The sequence below is a fragment of the Aethalodelphis obliquidens genome, unplaced genomic scaffold, assembly GCF_003676395.1.
Source record: "Aethalodelphis obliquidens isolate GAN/ISIS:26980383/991018 unplaced genomic scaffold, ASM367639v1 scaffold7, whole genome shotgun sequence".
Lineage (NCBI taxonomy): Eukaryota > Metazoa > Chordata > Mammalia > Artiodactyla > Delphinidae > Aethalodelphis > Aethalodelphis obliquidens.
In genome coordinates, this window is record NW_020837951.1 from 67,851,440 (window position 1) to 67,875,511 (window position 24,072).

The window sequence follows — 24,072 nt, forward strand, 5'->3', positions numbered from 1 at the left end:
TTAAGGATTTGGGATTAACAGATACACATTACTATACACATTACTATACATAAAGTATATAAATAACAAGGACCTATTGTATAGCACAGGGAGCTATATTCAATATCTTGTAAAAACCCATAATGTAAAAGAATCTGAAAAAGAATATATATATATAACGGAATCACTTTGCTGTACACCTGAAACACTGTAAATCAACTATACTTCAATTTAAAAAAATACTAGGATTCAAAAGACTGTCTGCTCTATTCTTTCCTAATGAATGCAGTTTTGACTGAGTTTGATTTGACTGTAGAAATCTATGTGGAATGATTAGTAAGTCCTAGGAAATATGGATCTGTAGTTTAGGGGAGTAGTGGGAATAGATGTAAATTTTCTGCAGAATCTTGCCTTCTCCTTTTAATTTCTTAATTAATGACCTTCATTAGGAGATATTAGCACATCAAAAGAGTATTAAAATAGCAAATAACCTTACAACTAAAGTAAACACAATATAATTTTCCTTTTGACATGCTCAAAATGCTATTATTATTTTGGCCACACTGCGCAGCTAGCGGGATCTTAGTTCCCCCACCAGGGACCAAACCTGGGCCCACAGCAGTGGAAGCATGGAGTCCTAACCACTGGATCGCCAGGGAATTCCTTCTAATAATTCTTGAACGCAGCAGTCATCAGTAAATAAACCATTTAGTTGAGAATTAACATGTCATTCAAGTCAGTTAAGACAGAATTTGGTAACTTGCTCTTCTCTTTTAGGCATTAGTCAGTTAATGGTTACTGCTATCATAGAATTGTTTACAATCATATTGAAAGCTCTGGATCCAACTCAAAGAACCTTCTTACATAGATTGCACAAGGAAGAAATATGGATAATAAGAGTCCCAGAGATTTCAGACATGCTCAGGCATATCTGCAGGATTGGAGATGCAGGACCAGTTGGGGTTTATCTGTGCTAGGGCTTCAGCAATCCTAAGGACATAAAAACGATCAGAAACATAAAGGTTGAAAATTGGTGGAGAGAACAGATTCCTAAAAGGGCTGCTTAATTATCCGAATGATTCAGCATCAAATATTTACGGAGTATTACTATTGTTCTAGGTACCAGGATAATAAAATAAAATTAAAGTTTTATGAAATAAAAGTTCCTATACTTATGGAGTTTACATACTGGTAGGGGAGATAGTAAACACATAAACAGACAATAAATGTCAGTGACCAGTATGGGGAAAACAGGGCAAGATGATATAATGTGAGTGCTGTTTTAAATAGGGTAGGCAGAGAATACTGAATTAGCAAACACTGAGCCATTGTTCCTAGTGGAAATAACGGTTAGGTTTCTGAGAGCCTCTGTTCACAACATTTGTGTCAACCAATCAACACATCACCTTGTTTTATGTGTGTTTTTGCTTAAAGACACCATATTTAATATCATCGATTCATTAACATTGAACTCATGGTCAACAGCATTGTAACTCATGCAGGAACACAGCTTATCTAACACGTTTTCTCTATAGGGTGGTGGTTTCATCTTTGCCCAGTCCCTCCCAAGTGTTAGTGCTAAGGCTTTTCCTTCTGTACTACCACTGTTCCTGCGGGTGTCAAGGCACCCTAGCCTGTATCCTAAAATTGTAAAAAGGGGTAGTTGTTTACATGGACAATGTGGTTAGGGGTTCAAGTCTCAGGACACAGGCTTACACTCTCTTAGTCAAGAACCACAGCTATGTGCAGGCTGCTGTCAACGGAAGGACCACAACACTCAACCACCAAACACACAGCTAAGGTGACAATGTCACATGACTGCATGTTGTGCACCACTGAAAGGCAATCAATGCTGTATAGACGTTGGTCCTTGTGTGGCTCCCTGGCGCTGGCCCTGAACATGCCGGACAGTTCTCCCAGTGCTGACCCCTGCTCCACTTCTCCTGTAGCTTGCCAAATGATGTCTTCAGTTCAGCTGATCCACCTTTGAATCTGGTGATTGAGGAGGACATCATTTGGTCCGAGAGGAGATGATGGTCCGAGAGGAAATGAGGTAGCTTAAAAAGGAATAGTTTTTTTGTGGGGGGAGATGCAAGACAGGGAGGGAACTAAGAGTTGTGTTTTGACCTGTAAAGTGTGAGATGCCATTTAGACATTGGAGGTAGTCTGACGGTTGAATCTATAGCTTAGGGAAAACTAGAGCTAGAGCAGTAAATTTGGGAGTGAACAACACACGGATAGTATTAATGTCATTGAGTTGAATGAGATCACTTAAGGATGAAGAAGAGCTTAAACCTGGAACAAAAAGGGGTTGAAATAATGGTTTTCTATTGATCCCTTTAAGAGACAGCTTCTAGAATTGACTTTAGTTCATTTTCTCCTTTTCTGTGTGAAAGGAACTATAAAACTAGGGGGAAATTTGAATAGGTATTAAAGGGTATCAGCATCAGATCCCAATTCTTTTTTTGTTAGGGCAGGTCAAGCATTATTTTGCCTATTGCACTCAGATTAACTGTAAATTGGAAATAGAGTATCACTTTTGAGATTTTTAGGCAGTCTCTGATTCTTATGTATTATGGAGTTTTTGAACGGACTAATGAACCATCTTTAGGGGGGGAAACTTGAAAGGAAAGAATCCCTACCTTACATTCTCTGAAGCATGGAGGAAACTAGAAAAAAGTTGGGAATGGGACAGTAACATTCTAGTAACATTCTAGTTACTAGTTCACCAATCAAAGAGGTGTACAGCAAACTCAAACCCTCTGGGCAGGAGTTGTATCCAAGGGAATAGATCCATAAGGAGTGGGAAGGGGTGAGAGAGGACACAATATCAATATTTCTAGGTTCTTTGTCACTAAAAAAAATTAACAAAGTATTTACTAAAATGTTGATTAAAAAAGTTTTTTAATGGCAAGAATGGCTTTGTGGGTATGGTTTTTTAAATGTCCTTATCTTTTAGAGATACATGCTGAAATACTTACAGATGAAATGAGATGTTGAGTATTCGCTTCAAAATACTCAAAGAAAGAAGTCAGAAGGGCACACATGAAACAAGATTAACTATGAGTTGAACCTGGATGATGGATACAGAAGAGTTCATTATACTGCTATTTTTGTTTATATTTTATTGTTTTCTATAATAAAATGTTTTTAAAAATTAATCTTTGAAATAAAGAATATAACTATTTTTTGATCGGTGCTCAGGACAACTTGCTATGATGTGAGGAATATCATAACTGAGGCCCAGAATAAAATGGGTTTGGAGGAAACAGATAAGTGCTGAGCTCAGGATAAGTGACAGTCCTGTGGCCTTTGTGAAACTAGGAACATGTCTGGATGGATGGATACGGACCAGTGCCATTTAGGGCAGATGGCCATATTTGGACTTGGTAGGTGCTAAAGTGGTATTCAAGTTAGCACAGACACTGGTTTCCAACAGTGGGGAAAGACTCAGTGAGGGTGGAGGACTATTTCCTCCACTTGAAATACTGTCGGGAGCTCATAAAAGCCAGTCATGGGCAGCAGATTTTGTGACTCAGATATTCATATAGACTACCTTCCTGTTCAGCCTCTCTGCCCATTATCTTTCTCTGTTTCTCTCTCCCTGCTAAGAGTTTAGTTTCTCTAAACTCTTCTTTATGATCTGTTGGGACATTGTTCTTGGGGAACACTTACTCTCCTCTGACTAAGAGCCTTGTGTCAGTCCTTCCCACTCCTACTCCAGCCGTGTTTGGAGAGAGCTGGATAAAGAATGTGCTGAGTAACTCTGAAAGACTCTAGATGAGCCTGTTCTGATAAAGTTGAGACAGAGTCCCCAGCCAGATAAGATACTGGAGTGCAGCACAAAGAGAAGAGTGTGCTAGGGCTCCCTGTGGAGAGCAGAACACACAGAGTCATTTAGATATCGTATGAATAAAGCAGATCTAGTGTTTGTTGATGTCATTCTTACTAAAAACTCTTTCTAAAAGAATAACTAAGAGTGCCTACAGGTATGAAGCACCAGGCCTTCAAAGGCTATGTTTTTGAAAACTGATTATGAGGGGCTGGAACCAGTACCTTGTTAGTCTACAAGGTGTGGATTATAGGAAATCTGGAGCAAGTTATTCTGTTTGGGAAAATAAAGAGCCATGAATTTAGTACAGTTGACCCCTGAACAACACATGGGTTAGGGGTGCAAATCCCCTCATGCAGTCAAAAATCTGCATATAACTTTATAGTCAGCCCTCCATATCTGCAATTCTACATCCAACGATTCAACCAACTACAGACGGTGTAGTACTGTAGCGTGCATTTATTGAAAAATACGCACGTGTAAGTGGACCTGCGCAGTTCAAACCCATGTTGTTCAAGTGTCACCTGTAGTTTCTCCTCAATACTCAATTATGAAATCACCAAAACTGAGACTGGGAGACTCTAGGTAAGTCAATAAACTTTGCTGGGCCTTAATTTCCCCATCTATTAAATGAGTTAATTAGACTAGATAATCTCTAAAGATTCCCCTCAACTCTAAACTTACAATTTCATGGAATACTTAAAACAACTTTTTTAACATGGAAAATTTCAAAAAGACATAAAAAGTAGAGAACAACATAAGGAACCCTCAAGTACCAAACATTCTGCTTCAACACATGTCCAATTTTATTTTACCTAAACCCCTACTTACTCACCTTCTTGCTCCCATTGTATTATTCTGAAGCAAGTCCTAGACATCATATGAAATACATTTTAATGATTCTCTTGAAGCAAAGATAGTTTACAAATAACATATCAGGCAAGTTAGTCTCTCCACTTATCCTGGATACTTTCTCTTACTGCAACTGTAAACACTGTCATTTAACTTGGCATTATAGGATGCTAAGTATCACATGCTGAACCCAGATATAATCAATAAATGAGGACCTACCTTTTTTTATTTGGCCATGCCACATGGCTTGTGGGATCTTGGTTCCCCGAATAGGGATTGAACCCAGGTCCTCAGCAATGAAAGCATGGGTTCCTAACCACTGGACCGCCAGAGAATTCCCAGGAAGGGCTACCATTAATGAGCACTTGCTATCTTCTAGGTATTACTGTGCTGTTTTATTTATCTATTACTGTGCAACAAATTACACCAATATTTTGGAAACAAGAAACATTTATTATCTCATAGTTTCTGTGAGTAAAGAATCCAGGAGCAGTTTAGCTGGATTTTGGTTCAGGGTCTGTCAAGAGGCTGCAATCAAAGTGTTGGCTGTGGCTGCAGTCATTTCAAAGCTCATCTTGGGGAGGATCCACTTCTGAAATCACTTACAAGGCTGCCTGATGACATGCTAGCTGGCTTCCCCCAGAGTGAGCAACCCAAGAAGGTGAGAGACAGAATCCAAGACTGAAGCCCCAGTCTTTTTTATAACCTCATCTTGTTAGAGACATCTCATTGCTTCTGATGTATTCTGCGTGTTAAAGCCAGTCAGTAAGACCACCCCACAGTCAGTGGAAGGGGATTACGCAAGGGCATAAACCAGGAGGCAGGGATCATTACCAGGGTAAGCTATAATGAATGAGAGGCCATCTATCACATATGCTAAGTATTGATTACTGAACTGGTCTCTTTGATAATTATAGCTTATTATAAATTAATAAATGAGCTTATTTATGAACATCATTCCACACACTTTAAAGATGAGTAAAATTAAGTAACCTGCCTAAGGACAGAGTAGAAGAAAGTGAGGGAACCATGGTCTGATTTATTTCAGTCATTCATCAAGTACTTTTTGAGAGCCTATCATGTACTTGATATTCTGCTAGGTACTGGGGATTTGGAAGAAAATGTGACATGTGAATACACATAAGCTATCACAGGGCTGTTCATGAGAATGTAAATTGGCGCAGCCACTGTGGAAAACAGTATGGAGGTTCCTCAACAAACTAAAAGTGGGATTACCATATGATCCAGCAATCCCACTACTGGTTATATATCTGAAGAAAACAAAAACACTAATTCAAAAGATACATGCACCCCAATGTTCAAAGCAGCACTATGTACAATTGCCAGGATATGGAAGCAACCTAAGTGGCCATCAACAAATGAATGGATAAAGACGTGATACACACACACACACACACACACACACACACACACACACACACAGTGGAATACTACTCAGCCATAAAAAAGAATGAAATTTTGCCATTTGCAGGAACGTGGATGGACTTAGAGGGTATTATGCTTAGTGAATTAAGTCAGATAGAGAAATCTGACAATAGATAATGGTAACAAATGCTATATGTTATCACTTATATGTGGAACCTAAAAAATAAAACTAGTGAGCATAACAAAAAAAGCATAGTAGTATAAAGGTCTTTGAATATTTCTATGAAAAGCAATGTTTAGGAGTTTTTGAAGACAACAACTAGGAAGATGAAAATAACGTGGCTGCTGCAGCACTGAAGATGTCTGCCTAAAACATCTTGCTTATTTTAAGAAAAATTTCAACGTTTCCATTCAACTCCTTTGCACTGCTGATCTGCAGAAGTCTGCAGAAATTGACCATGCCCAGTCTGACGTCTGTATGCCCCTCTTCAGTGGGCTGATTCTTTTATGCATTCTTGTATCTATACAGACTCAATGGAAACTGTGTTACCATCACGAAAACAATTATGCTATATGTTATGCTATGTTGGGCTCTCCAGCTCCCTTCCCACTTTTTAGACAGTAAATATGTGTTAAAAATTAAGAGGAACTTATTTTAGCCCTGGGTCCATAAGAGTGCAGTTGAAAAGGCTGCTGCTGACTCAAGGACTTTCAGACTTAATAGCTACCTTAGACAAAAAATTAGACCCCAAACATACAAGTTCATTCTATGAAATTTTGGGTAGAATATGGCAATGGAAATGTATGGTAAATCTATAGGACAATTAAAATAGTGAAAAAAAATTAAAGACATCCTTAAATCCTACACTGCAAATTGAGAAAAATTTCTCAATCAAATGGAAGAGATATACTGGTTTCTTCCATTTTTCATTTCTGTGGGTGCAAAAAACTGTGAAAAGAGGGGAAAACGCCTCAATCTATGACTGTTAATAAAATGTACCCATTACAAAATCTTGTAAATGATTTTAAACTATTAATTAACTTGCCCTTGAGAAAGGAAGGACAAGAAGTCAACAAGCTGAATTCTGAAGTATTAGTTCCTTTATAAACTTCGGTCCAGATGGTCACTGTCAAAGACTGGTTTCCACTAGGCTCAGAATGACTCCAAACTATTATTAAATAAGACATTTTTTATTGCTGTTTCTTTCTACTGAATCAGTTCTTACTGCTAACGTGGTCAGGGAAATAGTTTCTGCTATTCGCTACAAAATTTAAACTATCCATATAAGCAATAAACTTTGGAAGTAAGTTGACAACAGGACCCTCATGACCGAGGTTTAATCTCATACTTTTCAGCAAAAATACAGATTTAATAAGGAGAGAGTAATTCTCAGGAAAATGATCATTATGTACTCATCGTTAGTGCACAAATCTTGCCAATTCTAATTCTGACCTGCCATGGAATCTGTGAAGTCACTAGCCAGTTTTTTTTGCCAGGAGGTAAAAGAGTTCTCCTAATTTGTTTCAAACCATTTGCTTCTTCCTGAATAACTAGTTGTTATTTTTCCATGTATATATAATTACATATATATAATTATTTCAAAGCGTAGTTAACAATATCTCATAAAGTTTGCATTAAGGGAACGGACCATGCACGCAGCCGTGTGGATAAGGAGGCTACAGTTATTTAGGAGGCCTGAGAGGACTGATTATTTAAACGAGCAATTTCCAAGTACCGAGTTCCCATCCCCAAATCTCTGCCGAGGTAGCGACACCGAGCGCGGTCAAGGACTCTGAAGGGCCGCTGCAGCCAGGAAGGACTTAGGCAAGCCCCAGTCGGCGGGTCTCTCTACTGCCTGAGAGGCCCTCTGTCATACGTGGGAATTCCAACTCCCATCCTGGGAAGGAAACTTCTCATCCAGAGACCTGCGTCTCTCTCAGCACTGTCCTCAGTGACTTTGAGGGACTCGGAGTCCCTTTCCTCGCCTTTGAAAAACCGGAAAAGATCAGCCGCCACCTGCTTGAGGCCAAGGCAATAAAGCCGCACCACAGGCGAGTCTGAGAGCCGCAGGAAGGGGTGCAAAGCAGTACCTTGAGTCCTTTCTCCCTGGCTCTGTTTCTACTCGGGACCCGCCGCGCGCACGCGGAGGCGGGGCTCACGGGCTGTCGGCACTGGCACCCCCGCGCCCTGAGGGTGTCGCGGCGGGGTGCGTGGGGGAGGGGAGCAGTGGCCGTGCAGCCTCGGCCCTCCCCGGGGGCGGGGCTCGAGCGCTGCCCCGCCCCCGCGTCCTCCCTTCCCCACCCCTCCCCCACGCCTTTTTCCACCGCCCCCGCAGTAGGAAAGGGAGCGGGAGGGGGGGAAGGAAAGTGCTGTTCTGTGGAAAGGGGCGGAAGGAGAGGGAGAAAAAAAGAAAAAGGGAACAGAAACATGGCCGTCAGCTGTCGGGGCAGCAGTGCAGCACGCAGCTCCTAGGCAACCCGCCGCCCGCACTACCGGCCTCGGGTGAGCCGAGGCGCCGGCGCGAGCTCACGCTCCCGGCTGTTACCCCTCGTTGCAAGCGGCGCCCCTCGAGACCCAGCCCGGGAGGCGGCGCAGGCGCAGAGCGGCGGTGGTGGCGGCAGTGGCGGCGGCGGCCGCCAGAGCAAATCCCCGGCCCTTCCCTGTCGAGGGCGCCCAGGCCCGAAGCCGGCGCTTTCATGCCCCAGGAAGGGGCTGTGCCCGGGTGGCGCTGAAGGAGGAGCGGGCGGCAGGTGAGTCTGCGGCGGAGGGCCTTTCGCGGAGGAACCCTGCGCCGCCCGTCATCTAGACCCGCGCTCCCGGGCCGGGTGGGCGCTGGGCAGGTAGCAGCTCGGAGGGCTGGGTTCCGAGGGCCGGCGTGCAGGGGTCGCCGAGAAGGCGTAGAGTGGCCTGGACTGGCATTCTCGGCCTAGTTTCTCTGCGGTTTCCGGGGGCGGGGAGTCCCCGGAGCCTGCGGGGTGTGATGGGGGAGAGGCCGCTCGGGAAGGGCCTCCCCGTGCCGCCGCCCCGGCTGCGGAGAGCCACTGCGGTGGAAGGAAGCGCGAGGGGTCTGGGCCTTCGGGACCGCCGAGGAGACTGCCGCCTGGGTGGGGGGCAAGGGGCGTGGACCGGGGTACCCGAGGGGGTTGGGGGCCAGGGCAGGGAGAGAACTGGGGACCTGGGCAGGTGTCTCAGGTGAATTGAGGACATTTCCTCCTCCGCCTTGCCGTGGCGGATCCTCAGGGCTTCTTTGTTGGCGATGACTTTTAGGAAGGCAGGTTTCATTCAACTCCGAGTGACTAAACCAAAAAACCAACTAATGAGCCCCTATTGCTGACTCCAGTAAAGAGCTGTAACTTTTCTGCATTGAGGATGCTGTCATCTATTCCCCCCTCCTTTTCTTTTTCTGCTTCATAGACCTTTTCCTTCTCGAAGATCGTACTTCATCAGAATACATAGGAAATGACCCAGTTTTTAAATAGTACTCCCCCTCCTTCCTATTAACTGTTTGTTTCACACGGGAAAATTTAGGGCAGTTACCGAAGTTACTTGTGTAAATGCGAGGGAAAGAGTCATCTCCAGTAATGAACCCTAAGCTGTGTGTTTTTGCTTCAGAGAAATTGTCAAGCATTGTAGTCTGGGTAATTGATTTACTGAACCTGCTTAATTGTGTGCAAACTCGTGTTAAGATGTTCTCCCTAGACTCTAATTTATCGTAGGAGTAGGTTTTCCCTTCCGGTCTCAGTTTAGAAGGCGAAGGATGTAGTAAGGAGAGAATGTTTGTGCTAAGGAGGTAAGTTTTCAATAAATATTTGATTTGAGGTGATCGTGTGTATTAAGCTATCTGAAATGCAGAGAACTGTAGGATTTTCTGTGTACACGTGATAAGAGAAAAACTGGTTGTAAAAGGAAAAATTCATTTCTGAGCATTGAAGGATACCTGTTCTTTATCAACGTTACCATGAAAAAAAAAGTTCTCTATTTTATTTTTTGCCCTGTTCTTTGTGTTACTGTTAAAAATTTGATAAACTGCCTTCTTGGTGTGAGACTGGAACTCAGAAATGAATTTAGATTTGTATTCATGAGGTTAATCTGCCTCTCGTACAGACTTGCTTTGACTCGTTTTTCTAGTAATGGCAAACTCAATCCACACTTTCCCCTCATTGGTATCCCCTGTGGCCATTTTGCTAAATAGTTGATTGGGATTAGGGGTCTGTCTTGTGTATTACTGATTTTACTGAACTGATGATATGGCAGTTAACTTTGGTCATAGTACCTCACTTAGTGTACTGCTGTTTAGACTTGTTAATTTGGATAATGGAAAAGGTATGATGTTAGACATTTTTAAGTTGTGTATTGGAGTCATTTACTCTTGTGTAATTTGTAAATGAGCGCATTCTGTCGTTGAGAGTAAATATAGTATTTTGTAGTATAAACTCGAGCTTTCAGCTGGAGAAATTGGCAGTAGAGTTGGTGTGTGGAGACTGTTCTTAAAACGCAAATGTTTTAAATTACAAGGAACTGCAGTGGTGTGTAAGCTGTAACAATTCATGGTGCCAGATTTGGAAGGTTATTTGGCTGAGGCGCTGCCTATAAAGAAACATGTTAAGTATCTGCAATAAAAGCTAATTTGTAGCTATAGACAAGGGATTTTGCATGATAAATAATAACCCAAGGAGGCACCTTTGCTTTTCTATATCTCAAGTTGAGACCAAAACATCTCATATTTTTATTGGAGTTTCCTGCCAAGACAAATATTGATTTTGCACTGGTTTTACTTCTCAGTTTGAAAGTTAGGTTTCAGTCTTATCCTTGCAACTTAAGTACAGGTTGTAAAGTAAAAAAGCTGCTGAGTCAGAGGCAGGTTGTTTCATTTGGTCTTTTTGATTTGCAAATGGAATTTGTTTTAATTTGTATTTCCAGTATAATGTATCTGCTGAAACTTAGTAAGGGCAAATAAGCTTTCATAGTATATGAATTAAAATTTTATCTTCTCTGTGCTGGTACCACAAGTTGTACCTCCTTTTTAAGATTGTCAGTTTGACAGACTTGCAGTGATGGGATGCCTTGTGGGAATTGGAGTTACTCTAAAAGTGTTAAAACGTGGGGAATGAGTTTACATAGTATAGCTGGTGTAAAAGGGTAGGTCTTTAGCATCAGATTGTAGGAAATTCCAAAATCAGATAACTTTATTATTTGAAATTTAAAACTTAGTATTTTGTGGGAAAAAATTAGGTAGTTTTTAAACTTAAAGTTTTTGTTTAAATTTATGTCAGTACATAATACATATAAGTAAGTAAATGTAATACAATTCTCTTCATGTACTATTTGAAAACTAACTTTTTAGTGGAAAAGAATATAACATGATTAAGAGAAATTCAAAAGAAAGAAATGAATTCTCCCTGCTTACATTTACAATTTTCTGTAGTCTAGTTCTGTTATACTTCTATTATATATATATATATATATTTTAAGTAAGGTTTTCTTTATTATTTTTATTATTTTTTTGGCTGCGTTGGGTCTTCGTTGCTGCGCGTGGGCTGTCTCTAGTTGCAGCGAGAGGGGGCTGCTCTTCGTTGTGGTGTGCAGGCTTCTCCTTGCGGTGGCTTCTCTTGTTGCGGAGCACGGGCTCTCGGCGCGCGGGCTTCAGTAGTTGTGGCACGTGGGCTCAGTAGTTGCGATTCGCGGGCTCTGGAGCACAGGCTCAGTAGTTGTGGTGCACGGGCTTAGTTGCTCGGCGGCACGTGGGATCTTCCCGGACCAGGGCTCGAACCTGTATTCCCTGCATTGGCAGGTGGATTCTTAACCACTGCGCCACCAGGGAAGTCCTCTATAGTATATTAGTATAATACTATACTAATCCTGTCTATACTTGCGTATAATTCTGTGGCTAATGTTCATACAATTGTCTTTTTAAACATAATATTGTAATACATATTGCTATATTTTATCATTTTGTAGTAGTCCAAAGTTGTACTGTCACAGTTTATTTAACCATTACTCTTTTATTTTTTTGAATTTTATTTTTTATACAGCAGGTTCTTATTAGTTATCTATTTTATACATATTAGTGTATACATGTCAATCCCAATCTCCTAATTCATCCCACACCCCCCCCCCCACTTTCCCCTCTTGGTGTCCATACGTTTGTTCTCTATTCTGTCTTTTAATATTTTAGTAATTCCACTTTTTCAATCTTAAAATAATGCTATAATGAAATCTTTTTGCTAGTATGATGGTCCAAGCCAAATTAAACTTTTGAAAATGTAAACATTCTTTGAACTACTTCCTTTGCAGTGGATCATGAGGGCTCCTACAATATGGTATTTGATTGAGAACTGAAAGCAAGGTGAAAACTGTAGATGTGCATTTGTGACTTGAATTCACGGAATAGGGATTAAAATATAAATTTGTAATTTTCCCTTACTTGCTACAAGTTTCTGTAATAATTCTATTAATTTTATTTTTCAATATAATAAGTAATATTCATATATATATATAATTTATTTATTTAGTTTTTTTGGCCACGACCTATCTTAGTTCCCTGACCAGGATTGAACCCGCAGCCCCTGCATTGGAAGCACAGAGTCTTAACCACTGGACCACCAGGGAAGTCCCTAAAATTTTTAATTCTTATGGTAATATTGTGGGGCATAAATATTTCTAAGAGGACCGCATTTCAACCAAATTTAATATTTAAAAATCTAGATTTTTAATTATTTGACTTATGGAAGAGTCATTTTATAGGATTTTTTAAATCTTTGAAATATTTTAAAGGATTCCTTGAATCTAGTTTGTCATTGTGTATGCTTACTTTAGGGATGCTTAGATCCTAAAAGCATAAATGTTAGGAGTCTCTATTTTTTAATTATGCAAAAAAGTCTTTGTTAAATAGGTACTGTGCTATCTGCTAGGGATAAAAAGATGAATAACATACAGTCTGTATATTAAAGTCTAGTAGGATAAACATCATAGTCTTGTAGGTAAGCATCATAACTACCACATCATGACAAATCTAGAATAGAGCAAATGATGCTATAGGAGCAGAGAGAAATACCTAAGTGTGTTTGGTGTGTATTAGAGGTGCTTTACAGAGGAGACATTTGATTTAAAACTCAAAGATGTGAAAAGGCACAAAGTAATGAAAGCATGTGGTGGGTTTTATTAAGATGCAAGTAACTTAGTGTGGGGCCACAGGTAGTTTTGGAGGGAAGTGGGGCATAAGCTGGAGGGGTAAGTAGGGGCTGTGTCATGAAGGATCTTAAAAGTCAGAAAGGAAATTAAGACTATACATTGCAGGGAACAGGGAGCCATTTAATAATTTTAAGCTGTTAAATATCTTTGGCTCAGTTGTGAAGGATGGATTTGGGAGACCAGCTTGAGTGAGGCTGCAGGTTCATCAGCTAGGAGGTCTTGTAGGCATCTAGATGAGAATTGAGAACAGCAGTGGTAGGGATGGAAAAAAGTTGATAGAATAGAGAACTATACAGACATTTTCCTCTGATTGAAAAGCCCTATCTCTGTAGTCTTATTTTCTCCTTGCCTACTGTGCACCTGTCACACTGGCCTACTTTTAGATTCCTTCCCTTAGAGCCTTTACATGTACTCTTCCATTTACCTGTTACTTTTCTGAGAGGTCTTTCCTGATCACACTGTCTAGTTAGCGAGATCAGGTGTTATCATAGCATCTTGTTATTTTATTCTGTAGAGTTTAATTTTTCTTCCTTCCCTTCCTTCCCTCCCTCTGCCTCTTCCTTTCTTCATATTAGTCCCCCTTACTGGGTTGGAGGTTATGTGAGATGTGATTCCTTTTAATTAATTAATTAATTAATTTATTAACCGTGGGTTGGTTTCTGGTCTCTCTCTGTTCTGTTGGTCTAAATGTCTGTCTTTATACCAATACTGTATTGTCTTCATTACTGTTTCTTTATAGCAAGCCTTGCAATCAGGTAGTGTTTTTCCTTTACCATTGTGTTTTTATCAAAATTGTTTTGGTTATTTTATATCCTTAGCATTTTCTTATAAATTGTAGAATAAGAGTGTCAGTTTCTACAATAAGCCTGAAAGGGAGAATTGACATTTTAATAATAGTGAGTCTTCTCATACTTTAACATGGCATATCTCTTTTTTTTTTTGCGGTACGCGGGCCTCTCACTGTTGTGGCCTCTCCCGCTGTGGGGCACAGGCTCCAGACACGCAGGCTCAGCGACCATGGCTCACGGGCCCAGCCGCTCCGCAGCATGTGGGATCTTCCCGGACTGGGGCACGAACCCGTGTCCCCCACCTCGGCGGGTGGACTCTCAACCACTGCACCACCAGGGAAACCCGGCATATCTTTTCTTTATTTAAATATCTTTAGGGTTTTTTTTGCAGTGTTTTGTAATTTTCATTTTATAGGTATTGCTCACATTTTGTTCAATTGATTCCCCAAATATTTCATGTTTTTTGATGCTAACTATTGTCAATGATACTTTTTTTTTTTTTTGTGGTACGCGGGCTTCTAACTGTTATGGCCTCTCCTGTTGCGGAGCACAGGCTCTGGACGTGCAGGCTCAGCGGCCATGGCTCACGGGCCTAGCCACTCCACGGCATGTGGGATCTTCACGGACCGGGGCATGAACTCGCGTCCCCTGTGTCGGCAGGTGGACTCTCAACCACTGCGCCACCAGGGAAGCCCAGTGATACTGTATTTTAAATTTTCTTTTTCAAAATTGTTTCTTGATAGTATATAAAAATGCAATACAAAGTTGACCTTGTATTCTATCTTACTGCATTCACTTTTCAGTTCTGGTAGCTTTTATGTGGATTCTTTAGGATTTTCTTAATACATAATCATCATGTCTACAGAAAAAGCCAAATTTTGCTTCTTCATTTCCAATCAGTATTCCTTTAGTTTTTTCTTGCCTTATTGCACTAGCTAGATTAGTGGTCTTCACTAGAAATAATGTAAGCCACGTGTAATTTTAAGTTTTCTAGTAGCTCCACACTAAGAAGTAACAAAAATTAAATTTCATACCTTTAATACATTTTTTATTCTACTACGTCCAAAATATTAACATGTGTTGTAGTTTCTCTAGGGTAGCCATAACAAATAACCACAAATCATGTGGTTTAATTAACAAATTTATTCTCTCACAGTTCTGGAAACTGTAAGTCTAAAATCAAGGTGCCCACTCTGAAGGCTCAGGAAAGAGTCCTTCATTGCCTCTTTCTACTTTTGGTGGTTATTGGCAATTCATATATATGGGACTGTTTGGATTTTCTGTTTCTTCTTATGTCAGTTTTGGAAATTTGTGTCTTAAAAAAATGTCCATTTCATCTACGTTGAAAATGGAATGAAAGTGTTTATAATATTTCCTTGTTAGTTTTTAAATGTCTAAAGGATTTGTAATGATGTACTTTCTTTCATTACTCATTGGTAATTTCTGCCTCCTGTTTTTTTTCTTGATTTAGACTCATGGATTTCTATTGCTTGTCCATTTTCAATTTTACTGATTTCTCTTCTTTTAATTTTTTCCTCTACTTACTCTTGGTTTAATTTGCTTTTCTTTTTCTAACATCTCAAGGTGGACACTTAGATTACTGATTGAAAAGCTTTCCTCTTTTCTAATATAAGTAATAAAATAATAAATTTAGAAGAATACCCTTCTAAACATTGCTTTAGCTGCATCTCACAAATTGATTTCTGTTATTTTCATTTAGTTCAAAATATTTTCTGATTTCTCTTACAGTTTTTTTTTTTTTAATTTTTTGCGGTACGCGGGCCTCTCACTGTTGTGGCCTCTCCTGTTGCGGCACACAGGCTCCGGACGCACAGGCTCAGCGGCCATGGCTCACGGGCCCAGCCACTCCGCGGCATGTGGGATCTTCCCAGACTGGGGCACGAACCTGTGTCCCCTGCATCGGCAGGCGGAGTTTCAACCACTGCACCAGCAGGGAAGCCCTACAGTTTCTTTTTTGATTAATGGATTATTTAGAAGAGTGTTGTTTAGTTTTGAAATATCGGGGAAATTTTATAAGATATCTTTCTGTTATTCCAAATTTCATTCCATATTCTGTATGTTTTATAGTCTTTTATAGTAAGTCCCCTGCATACAAATGAGTTCTGTTCCGAGAGCACGTTCACAAGTCCAGTTTGTTTGTAAGTCAAACAAAGTTAGCCTAGGCACCCAACTAACACAATCAGCTATATAGTACTGTACTATAATAGGCTTATAATACTTTTCACACAAATAATACATAAAAAACAAACACAATAAATAAAGAAAACATTTTTAATCTTACAGTACAGTACCTTGAAAAGTACAGTGTACAGTACAACAGCTGGCTTACAGGGGCTGGCACCAAGTGAACAGGCAAGAAGAGTTACTGACTGGAGGAGCGAGAGGACGTGGGAGATGGTAGAGCTGAAGGATCGTCAGCAATAGGGGATGGAGGGCAGGCTGCAATTTCATTCATGCCTGACGTTGATGGCACAGGTTCTGGTTCCTTGCTAGATTCAGTTCTATCTACCCTCTTGAGAAAACGTTCCAGTGATGTCTGGGTAGTAGCTCTTTTTTTCTGTCATAGATGACACGGTAGCACTGGATTGCATTCTGAACAGCTGCTGCAACCTTCGTGTACCGTTCTATGTTTGAGTTCTATGCCTCAAAAACTAACAGTGACTCCTCAAATAAAGAAAATCCCCTTGCCATTTCCTGCGTCATCAATCTCTTCAGTTCTTCAGTTACTTTTTCTTCCTCTTGTCTCTCTTCGTCCTTTCTCTGGGCCTCCAATTCCATCAGGTGTTCATTAGTAAGCTCCTCATGTTGCACAGCAGCAGTACTGTACAGTAAAGTACACAAAAGCACAACCACTTGTAGAGGATGCAGGCACATGATGATGTACGCCAGATACTTGAAATAATTTACGTGATTGGACATGTAAACACACGTTCATGTCTTTGAAAGTTCGAAACCTGAATGTTTGTATGTATAGGGGACTTACTGTAAATTTATCCAGGCTTGTTTTATGGGCCAGCATATGGTTTATCTTGGTGAATGTTCTGTGTGTAGTTGAAGAGATTGTGGATTTTTGCTGTTGTTGGATGGAATGTTCTATAAATACTAGTTATGTCAAGTTAGTTGATAGTGTTCTTCAAATTTTATGTATCCTTACTGATTTTCTGCATACCTGTTTTATGAATTACTGAATGAGGAGTGTTGAATTCTCTTTAATTATGGATCTGTTTATTTCTCCTTTAACTTGTCAGTTTTTGCTTATATAATGCTCTCTTGTTAGATCTGTACATGTTTAGGATTATGTCTTGATGATTTAACTTTTATGTTATTATGAAATGTTTCTCGTTATCCCTGCTCCGAAGTCTACCTGTTATCAATATGGCCACTCTAGCTTTCTTATGATTAAAATGTACGTAACATATATTTTTGCATCCTTGTACCTTTTCAAAAATACTTTACTTTTTAGAACAATTTTAGATTTACAGAAAAATTGAGAATATAGTACAGAGAGTTCTCTATACCCCAGACCCAGGTTCTTAACATCTTATATTAGTATGGTATGTTTGTTACAATTAATGAACCAATATTGATATGTTATTATTAACTAAAGTCTATAGTTTATTCAGATTTCCATAGTTTTTAGCTAATGTCCTTTTTCTGTTCCAGGATCGGATCCAGATACCACTTTGTTACATTTAGTTGTTGTGTCTCCGTAGACTACTTTTGGGTGTAACAGTTTCTTAGATTATCCTTGTTCTTGATCACCATGACACTTCAGAGGAGAACTGGTCAGGCATTTTGCAGGATTTCCCTTTATTGGAATTCTTCCAATTTTGTTTTTTTTAAGGTTAGATTATGAGGAAGATTGCAGAGATAAAGTGCCACCTTCGTTACATCATCTCAGGGGTACATACTGTCAACATGACTTGTGATTTTGATGTTGGTTATGATTACCTGGCTGAGGTCGTGTTTATCATGTTCTTCACCGTAAAGTTACTCTCCTCCCCCTTTCCATTCTGTACTCTTTGGGAAGAAGTCACTAAGCTTATCCCACACTTAAGGAGTAGGGGATTACACACTCCTTGAGGACAGAGTATCTGCTTAAGTTATTTAGAATTCCTTTGCATGGGAGAGTTGTCTCTTTTCCTTCATTTATTAATTTATTCATATCATTAATTTATATCAGCATGGACTTACAGATATTTATTTTATGCTTTGGGTTATAATCCAGTACTACTTTATTTGTTCAAATTGTTCTAGCCTTGGCTATTGGGAGCTCTTTTAGTTGGTTCCTATGCTCCTTTGACATACACCCATAAATGTGGGTTTGTTGTTGTTCTTGTTTGTTTGCATGTTTGTTAATTCTGGCACTGAAAAAATGCTCCAGGCTCATTTTGGGTTTTTTTGTTTTTATTGTTTTTTTCACTTTGTTTTTTAAATTTTTTTCTCAAGTTTTAAAAATTGAATTATAGTTGATTTACAATGTTGTGTTAGTTTCTGGTGTACAGCAAAGTGATTCAGTGATTGTGTATATGTGTGTGTGTGTGTGTGTGTGTGTGTATATATATATTTCAGATTCTTTTCCCTTATAGGTTATTAAAAATATTAAGTGTAGTTCCCTGTGCTATACGGTAGGTCCTTGTTGGTTATCAATTTTATATATAGTAGTGTGTATATGTTAATCCCAAACTCCTAATTTGTCCCTACCCCCCCTTTCCCCTTTGGAAACCATAAGTTTGTTTTCTGTGTCTGTGCAGGCTCATTTTGTATAAAGGTTTCCCCTGCTATATGAAAGTACTAGAGTGTTCCTATGAAACCTTTCCTAAGCCAGAATGGTGTAAAGTGAAGAAACAGTTACTTTAGGACACATCTTGTTAACGAATGCACACAATAAATCAAGATGAAGCACAGATACTTACACAGTTCAAAGCTATATCAGCTTGATGCTGAGATGCGGAGTGTAGTTCCTGGGGAAGGAGCTTGGTGGTGCCATTCTCCTCTCTCTGCTTGGGGTGCACACTGCCTTTATAACTGCTTGCTGTGAAACAAATGCTGACTGAGTAATGTTCCATTGTATGTATGGGGATATATGTGTATGTATAGCCGCTTCACTTTGTTATAAAGCAGAAACTAACACACCATTGTAAAGCAATTATACTCCAATAAAGATGTTAAAAAAATAAAAAATAGGGCTTCCCTCGTGGCGCAGTGGTTGGGAGTCCGCCTGCCGATGCAGGGGACATGGGTTCGTGCCCCGGTCCGGGAGGATCCCACATGCCGCGGAGCAGCTGGGCCCATGAGCCACGGCCGCTGAGCCTGCGCGTCCAGAGCCTGTGCTCTGCGATGAGAGAGGCCACAGCAGTGAGAGGCCCGTGTACAGCAAAATAAATAAATAAAAAATGAAACAAATGCTGAATGTTATTTTTGCTTTTCACCTCTTTCCATAAAAGTGTAATTTTTTTTCAGATTTGTTTTGGATTAGCAAAAATAGGTGCTTATGTAGGTCTTTTGTAAAAGTGAAGTGGCATATAGTGAACTTTTGAAAAGCAAAGGATACCTGTATTTCCTGTCCCAGTCCTATAATCAGTCATTTCTTCAAGGAGCCTTGGTTCCTCTTGTTGGAGGATGGTGTTAGAAAGCAAGATCTACATGCTTGGTGTGCTGATTGCTACTGGATGTCGTTGCTTCTATGTCTTCTTAGTTGATTGAGCAAGGAAATATACTTGTGTATAGTAACCCGTTGTATACCTATAACTCTTCCTATATATCACCATCTGTATTTATATTAAACTAAATATGAATTCGTGGTGAGCTCCAACTTTAATCCATTACTACATAGATACTTCTCCCCTTGCTTATCTGTAAATACCTGCTCCGACAATGAGAAACCTGGCTCCCACCGTCTGTCATCCATTTATGTAATTGTTCAGTTCCAGTATACATGTATAGCAGTATCAGAACTGTTAACTCATACCCCTGTGTGAAACAGTTTTATCAGCTAGAGTGCCTATTTGCAGTTCCTGTTGCTTTTAGTTTTAAAGACTCTACTCATTTCTAAAGTTACTTTGGCCAGCATCTCGCCACCCCTCCACCCCGACCCCTTCAGAGAGGTTGTTTTCAAACATTTGTAGTAGTTATATTCTCTTGACCTACTCCACATTCCTTCAGTGGATCCCATGACCTCCTCAATGGTTTTGATAATTTTGCATACATTAAAGCTCGCTCTCTGTGTTGTAAATTTTGACAAATGTGTAATGTCGTGTATCTACCATTACAGTATCATATTGAATAGTTTTATATCTGTAGAAGTTTCCACACTTCAATTCTTCAGCCCTCTCTGCCAAACCCCAAAACCCTGGAAACCACTGATCTCTTTTTACTGTTTCTGTAGTTTTTGCCTTTTCTAGAATGTCATGTAAAAGGAATCATATTAGCATTTCATACTGCCTTCTTTCACTTTGCAATATGCATTTAAGGTTCCTCCAAGTCTTTTTGTGGCTTGATAGCTCATTTATTGCTGAACATATCAGGTTTTTGTTTTTGTTTTATCTGTTCACCTATTGAAGGACATTTTCTTTGCTTCCAGTTTTTGGTGATTGTATGTAGGTTTTGTATGGACATAAATTTTCAAATCAGTTGGGTAAATACCTAGGCGTGTGATTGCTGAATCATACAGTAAGCTTATGTTTAGCTTTGTAAGAAACTGTCAAACTGTCTTTTAGAGTGGCTGTTCCATTTTGCATTCCCATTAGCAGTGAATGAAAGGTTCTGTTCCACATCTTCATCAGCATTTGGTATTGTCAGTTCAAGAAATTTTTTAGCCATTCTAATAAGTCTGTATTGCCATCTCATTATTTCAGTTTGTATTTCTCTAGTGACTAATGATGTTGAGAATTTTTTCATATACATGTTAGCCATATGTATATATTCTTCGGTGAAGTATATGTTCAGATCTTTTGCCCATTTCTTAATTGGGTTGTCTGTTTTCTTACTGTTTAGTTCTGTGTGTTTTTGGTGTATTTTGGATACCAGCTCTTTATCAGATATGTTTTTTGCAAATATTTTATCATATTCTCTGGCTTGTCTTTTCATTCTCTTAACAGTGTCTTTAACAGAGCAGAAGTTTTTAGTAAAGTCTACCTTGTCAGGTTTTTTTTCGTGGATTGTGCTTTTGGTGTTGTATCTAAAAATTCATCGCCAAACCCAAGATCACATATAGATTTTTCTCCTCTGTTTTCTTCTAGAAGTTTTATAGTATTGTATTTTATATTTAGGTATATGATTCATTTTGAATTATTTTTTGTAGAAAGTGTAAGGTCTCAGTCTCTTTTTTGCATATGGGCATCTAATTTTCCCACTACTACTTGTTGAGGCTATCTTTTCTCCATTGAATTGTCTTTGCTCCTTTGTCAAAAGTCAGTCATTCTTTTACTTTTAATGCATTTGTGTCTTTATATTTAAAATTTGTTTCCTGTAGATAGCTTAGAATTGAGTCTTTCTTTTTTATAACCCAGTCTAATAGTTTCTGTCTTTATTTAGGAGTGGTTAGATCACTTGACAATTTGCTTAATTGAGATATAATTTATACACCATAAAATTCACCCATTTAAAGGGTTCAATTCAGTGGTTCTTAGAATATTTACAGAGTTTTACAGCCATTGGCATAATCTAATTTAGAGCATTTTCATCATGCCAGAGGGAAATCTTATGTCCATTCGTAGTCACTATCCAATCCCCCTCTCTCGCACCCCAGCCCTAGGCAGCCACTAATCTAGTTTTTGTTTCTATAGATTTGCCTATTCTGGACATTTCATTTAGGATAATGTTTTTGAGGTTCACTCATGTTATATGTATCAGTACTTCATTCCTTTTTTAAAAAATTGTGGCAAAACTCACATAATATAAAATTCACCATGTTAACAACTTGAAAATCTACAGTTCAGTGGCATTTAGTACATTCTCAATGTTACGCAACTGTCATCACTATCTAGTTCCAGACTGTTTTTATCACCCGAAAGGAAATCTTTTTCTCTTTAATCAGTCATTCCCCATTCCCCTTCCCCCCTCCTTCCCCCTCCTGACAACCACTAGTTTGCTTGCTTTCTCTGTAGATTTGCCTATTCTGGATATTTACTGTAAATGGAATAGTATAATGTTTGACTTTTCTGTCTGGCTTCTTTCACTTAGCATAATGCTTTCTAGATTCATCCACATCACAGCATGTATCAGTAGTACTTCATTCCTTGTTATGGCTGAATAATACTCCATTGCGTGGAAATTCCACATCATGAGTTGATGGACATTCGGGTTGTTTCTACATTTTGGCTATTTTGAGTAGTGTTGCTATGAATATTGTATCCAAGTTTTTATATGGACAGTTTTTTTTTCCAGGTTTATTTGTATTTTTCTTTCTTTTTCTTTTTTTTTTTTTGTGGTACGCGGGCCTCTCACTGTTCTGGCCTCTCCTGTTGCGGAGCACAGGCTCCGATGTGCAGGCTCAGCGGCCATGGCTCACGGGCCCAGCCGCTTCGCAGCATGTGGGATCTTCCTGCACCGGGACACGAACCCGTGTCCCCTGCATCAGCAGGCAGACTCTCAACCACTGCGCCACCAGGGAAGCCCTCATTCTTTTTTATGGCTGCGTAGTATTCCACTGTGTGTGTGCTCCCCGGCCCCGCCACACACACCATACGTCTCCTTTATCTGTTCATCTGTTGATGGGCACTTAAGTCGCTTCCATATTTTGGCTATCGTAAATAATGCTGCTCTGAACATTGGGGTGCATGTATCTTTTTGAACTCGTGTTTTCTTTTTTTTTTTCAAATATATGCCCAGCAGTGGAATTGCTGTGTCATATGGTAGTTGTGTTTTAGTTTTTTGAGGAACCTCCATAGTGTTTTCCACAGTGGTGGCACCAATTTACATTCCTACCAACAGTGTGTGAGGGTTGCCTTTTTTCCACACCCTCGCCAACATTTGTCATTTGTTATCTTTTTGATAATAGCCATTCTGACCAGTGTAAGGTGATATCTCATTGTGGTTTTGATTTGCATTTCCCTGATGTGAGCAATGTTGAGCATCTTTTCAAGTACCATGGACATATATTTTCATTTGTCTTGGTAGACTACTTAAATTTAGTGAAATTATTGGTATGGTTGGGTTTGCGTGTATTATTTTTCTATCTTTTTTTTTTTTTTTTTTATCTTTGAAGAAAAGTCACTTTATTTGAGCTAAGAAAAGGGCACTTGACCACTTATATTTACCAAAGAGAGAGTTCAGTACGACTCCATCATGAACTTTGTTCTGCTAATGGGAGCAGGATAGGTACCACTGTTTGAGACAACTATGTTTTCTTAAGGTTTTTTATTTTTATACAGCAGGTTCTTATTAGTTATAAGGTTTTTTTTTGTTTTTTTGCGGTATGCGGGCCTCTCACTGTTGTGGCCTCTCCCATTGCGGAGCACAGGCTCCGGACGCACAGGCTTAGCACTGTGGCTCACAGGCCCAGCCGCTCTGCGGCATGTGGGATCTTCCCAGACCGGGGCTTGAACCCGTGTCCCCTGCGTTGGCAGGCGTACTCTCAACCACTGCGCCACCAGGGAAGCCCAAGTTTTATACACATCAGTGTATACATGTCAATCCCAATCGCCCAATTCATCACACAACCCCCACTGCCCCCCACCGCTTTTCCCCCTTGGTGTCCATATGTTTGTTCTCTATATCTGTGTCTCAATTTCTGCTCTGAAAACCCGTTCATCTGTACCATTTTTCTATGTTCCACATATATGCATTAATATACGCTATTTGTTTTTCTCTTTCTTACTTCATTCTGTATGACAGTCTCTAGATCCGTTCATGTCTCAACAAATGACCCAATTTCGTTCCTTTTTATGGCTGAGTAATATTCCCTTGTATATATGTACCACATCTTCTTTATGCATTTGTCTGTCGATGGGCATTTAGGTTGCTTCCATGACCTGGTCATTGTAAATAGTACTGCAATGAACATTGGGGTGCATGTGTCT

At 39.7% G+C, this 24,072-nt stretch overlaps 2 protein-coding genes across 6 annotated transcripts in view; one reads left to right on the plus strand and one right to left on the minus strand.

Annotated features, from left to right (window-relative positions):
• Positions 1 to 8,506, minus strand: part of LOC113620159 (splicing factor, arginine/serine-rich 19-like) — a 29,443-nt gene extending 20,937 nt beyond the window's left edge. Inside the window, exons 1-3 of one of the 3 annotated variants that reach the window (XR_003432676.1) lie at positions 8,141 to 8,399; positions 2,961 to 3,052; positions 1,696 to 1,971 (exon numbers count right to left, since the gene is read on the minus strand). Coding sequence is in view for 1 of the 3 variants with exons in the window: in XM_027105941.1 (XP_026961742.1) it covers positions 8,141 to 8,479 (339 nt within the window). In the remaining 2 variants the exon portion in view is untranslated. Of the gene's footprint in view, positions 1 to 1,695; positions 1,972 to 2,960; positions 3,053 to 8,140 lie in introns of all 3 variants that reach the window. The other 2 variants (XR_003432677.1, XM_027105941.1) reach the window with 2 other exon arrangements.
• Positions 8,385 to 24,072, plus strand: part of DENND4C (DENN domain containing 4C) — a 128,119-nt gene continuing 112,431 nt past the window's right edge. For all 3 annotated transcript variants that reach the window (XM_027105936.1, XM_027105937.1, XM_027105938.1), the window contains exon 1: positions 8,385 to 8,800. The gene's annotated coding sequence lies outside the window, so the exon portion shown is untranslated. The remainder of the gene's footprint in view (positions 8,801 to 24,072) is intronic.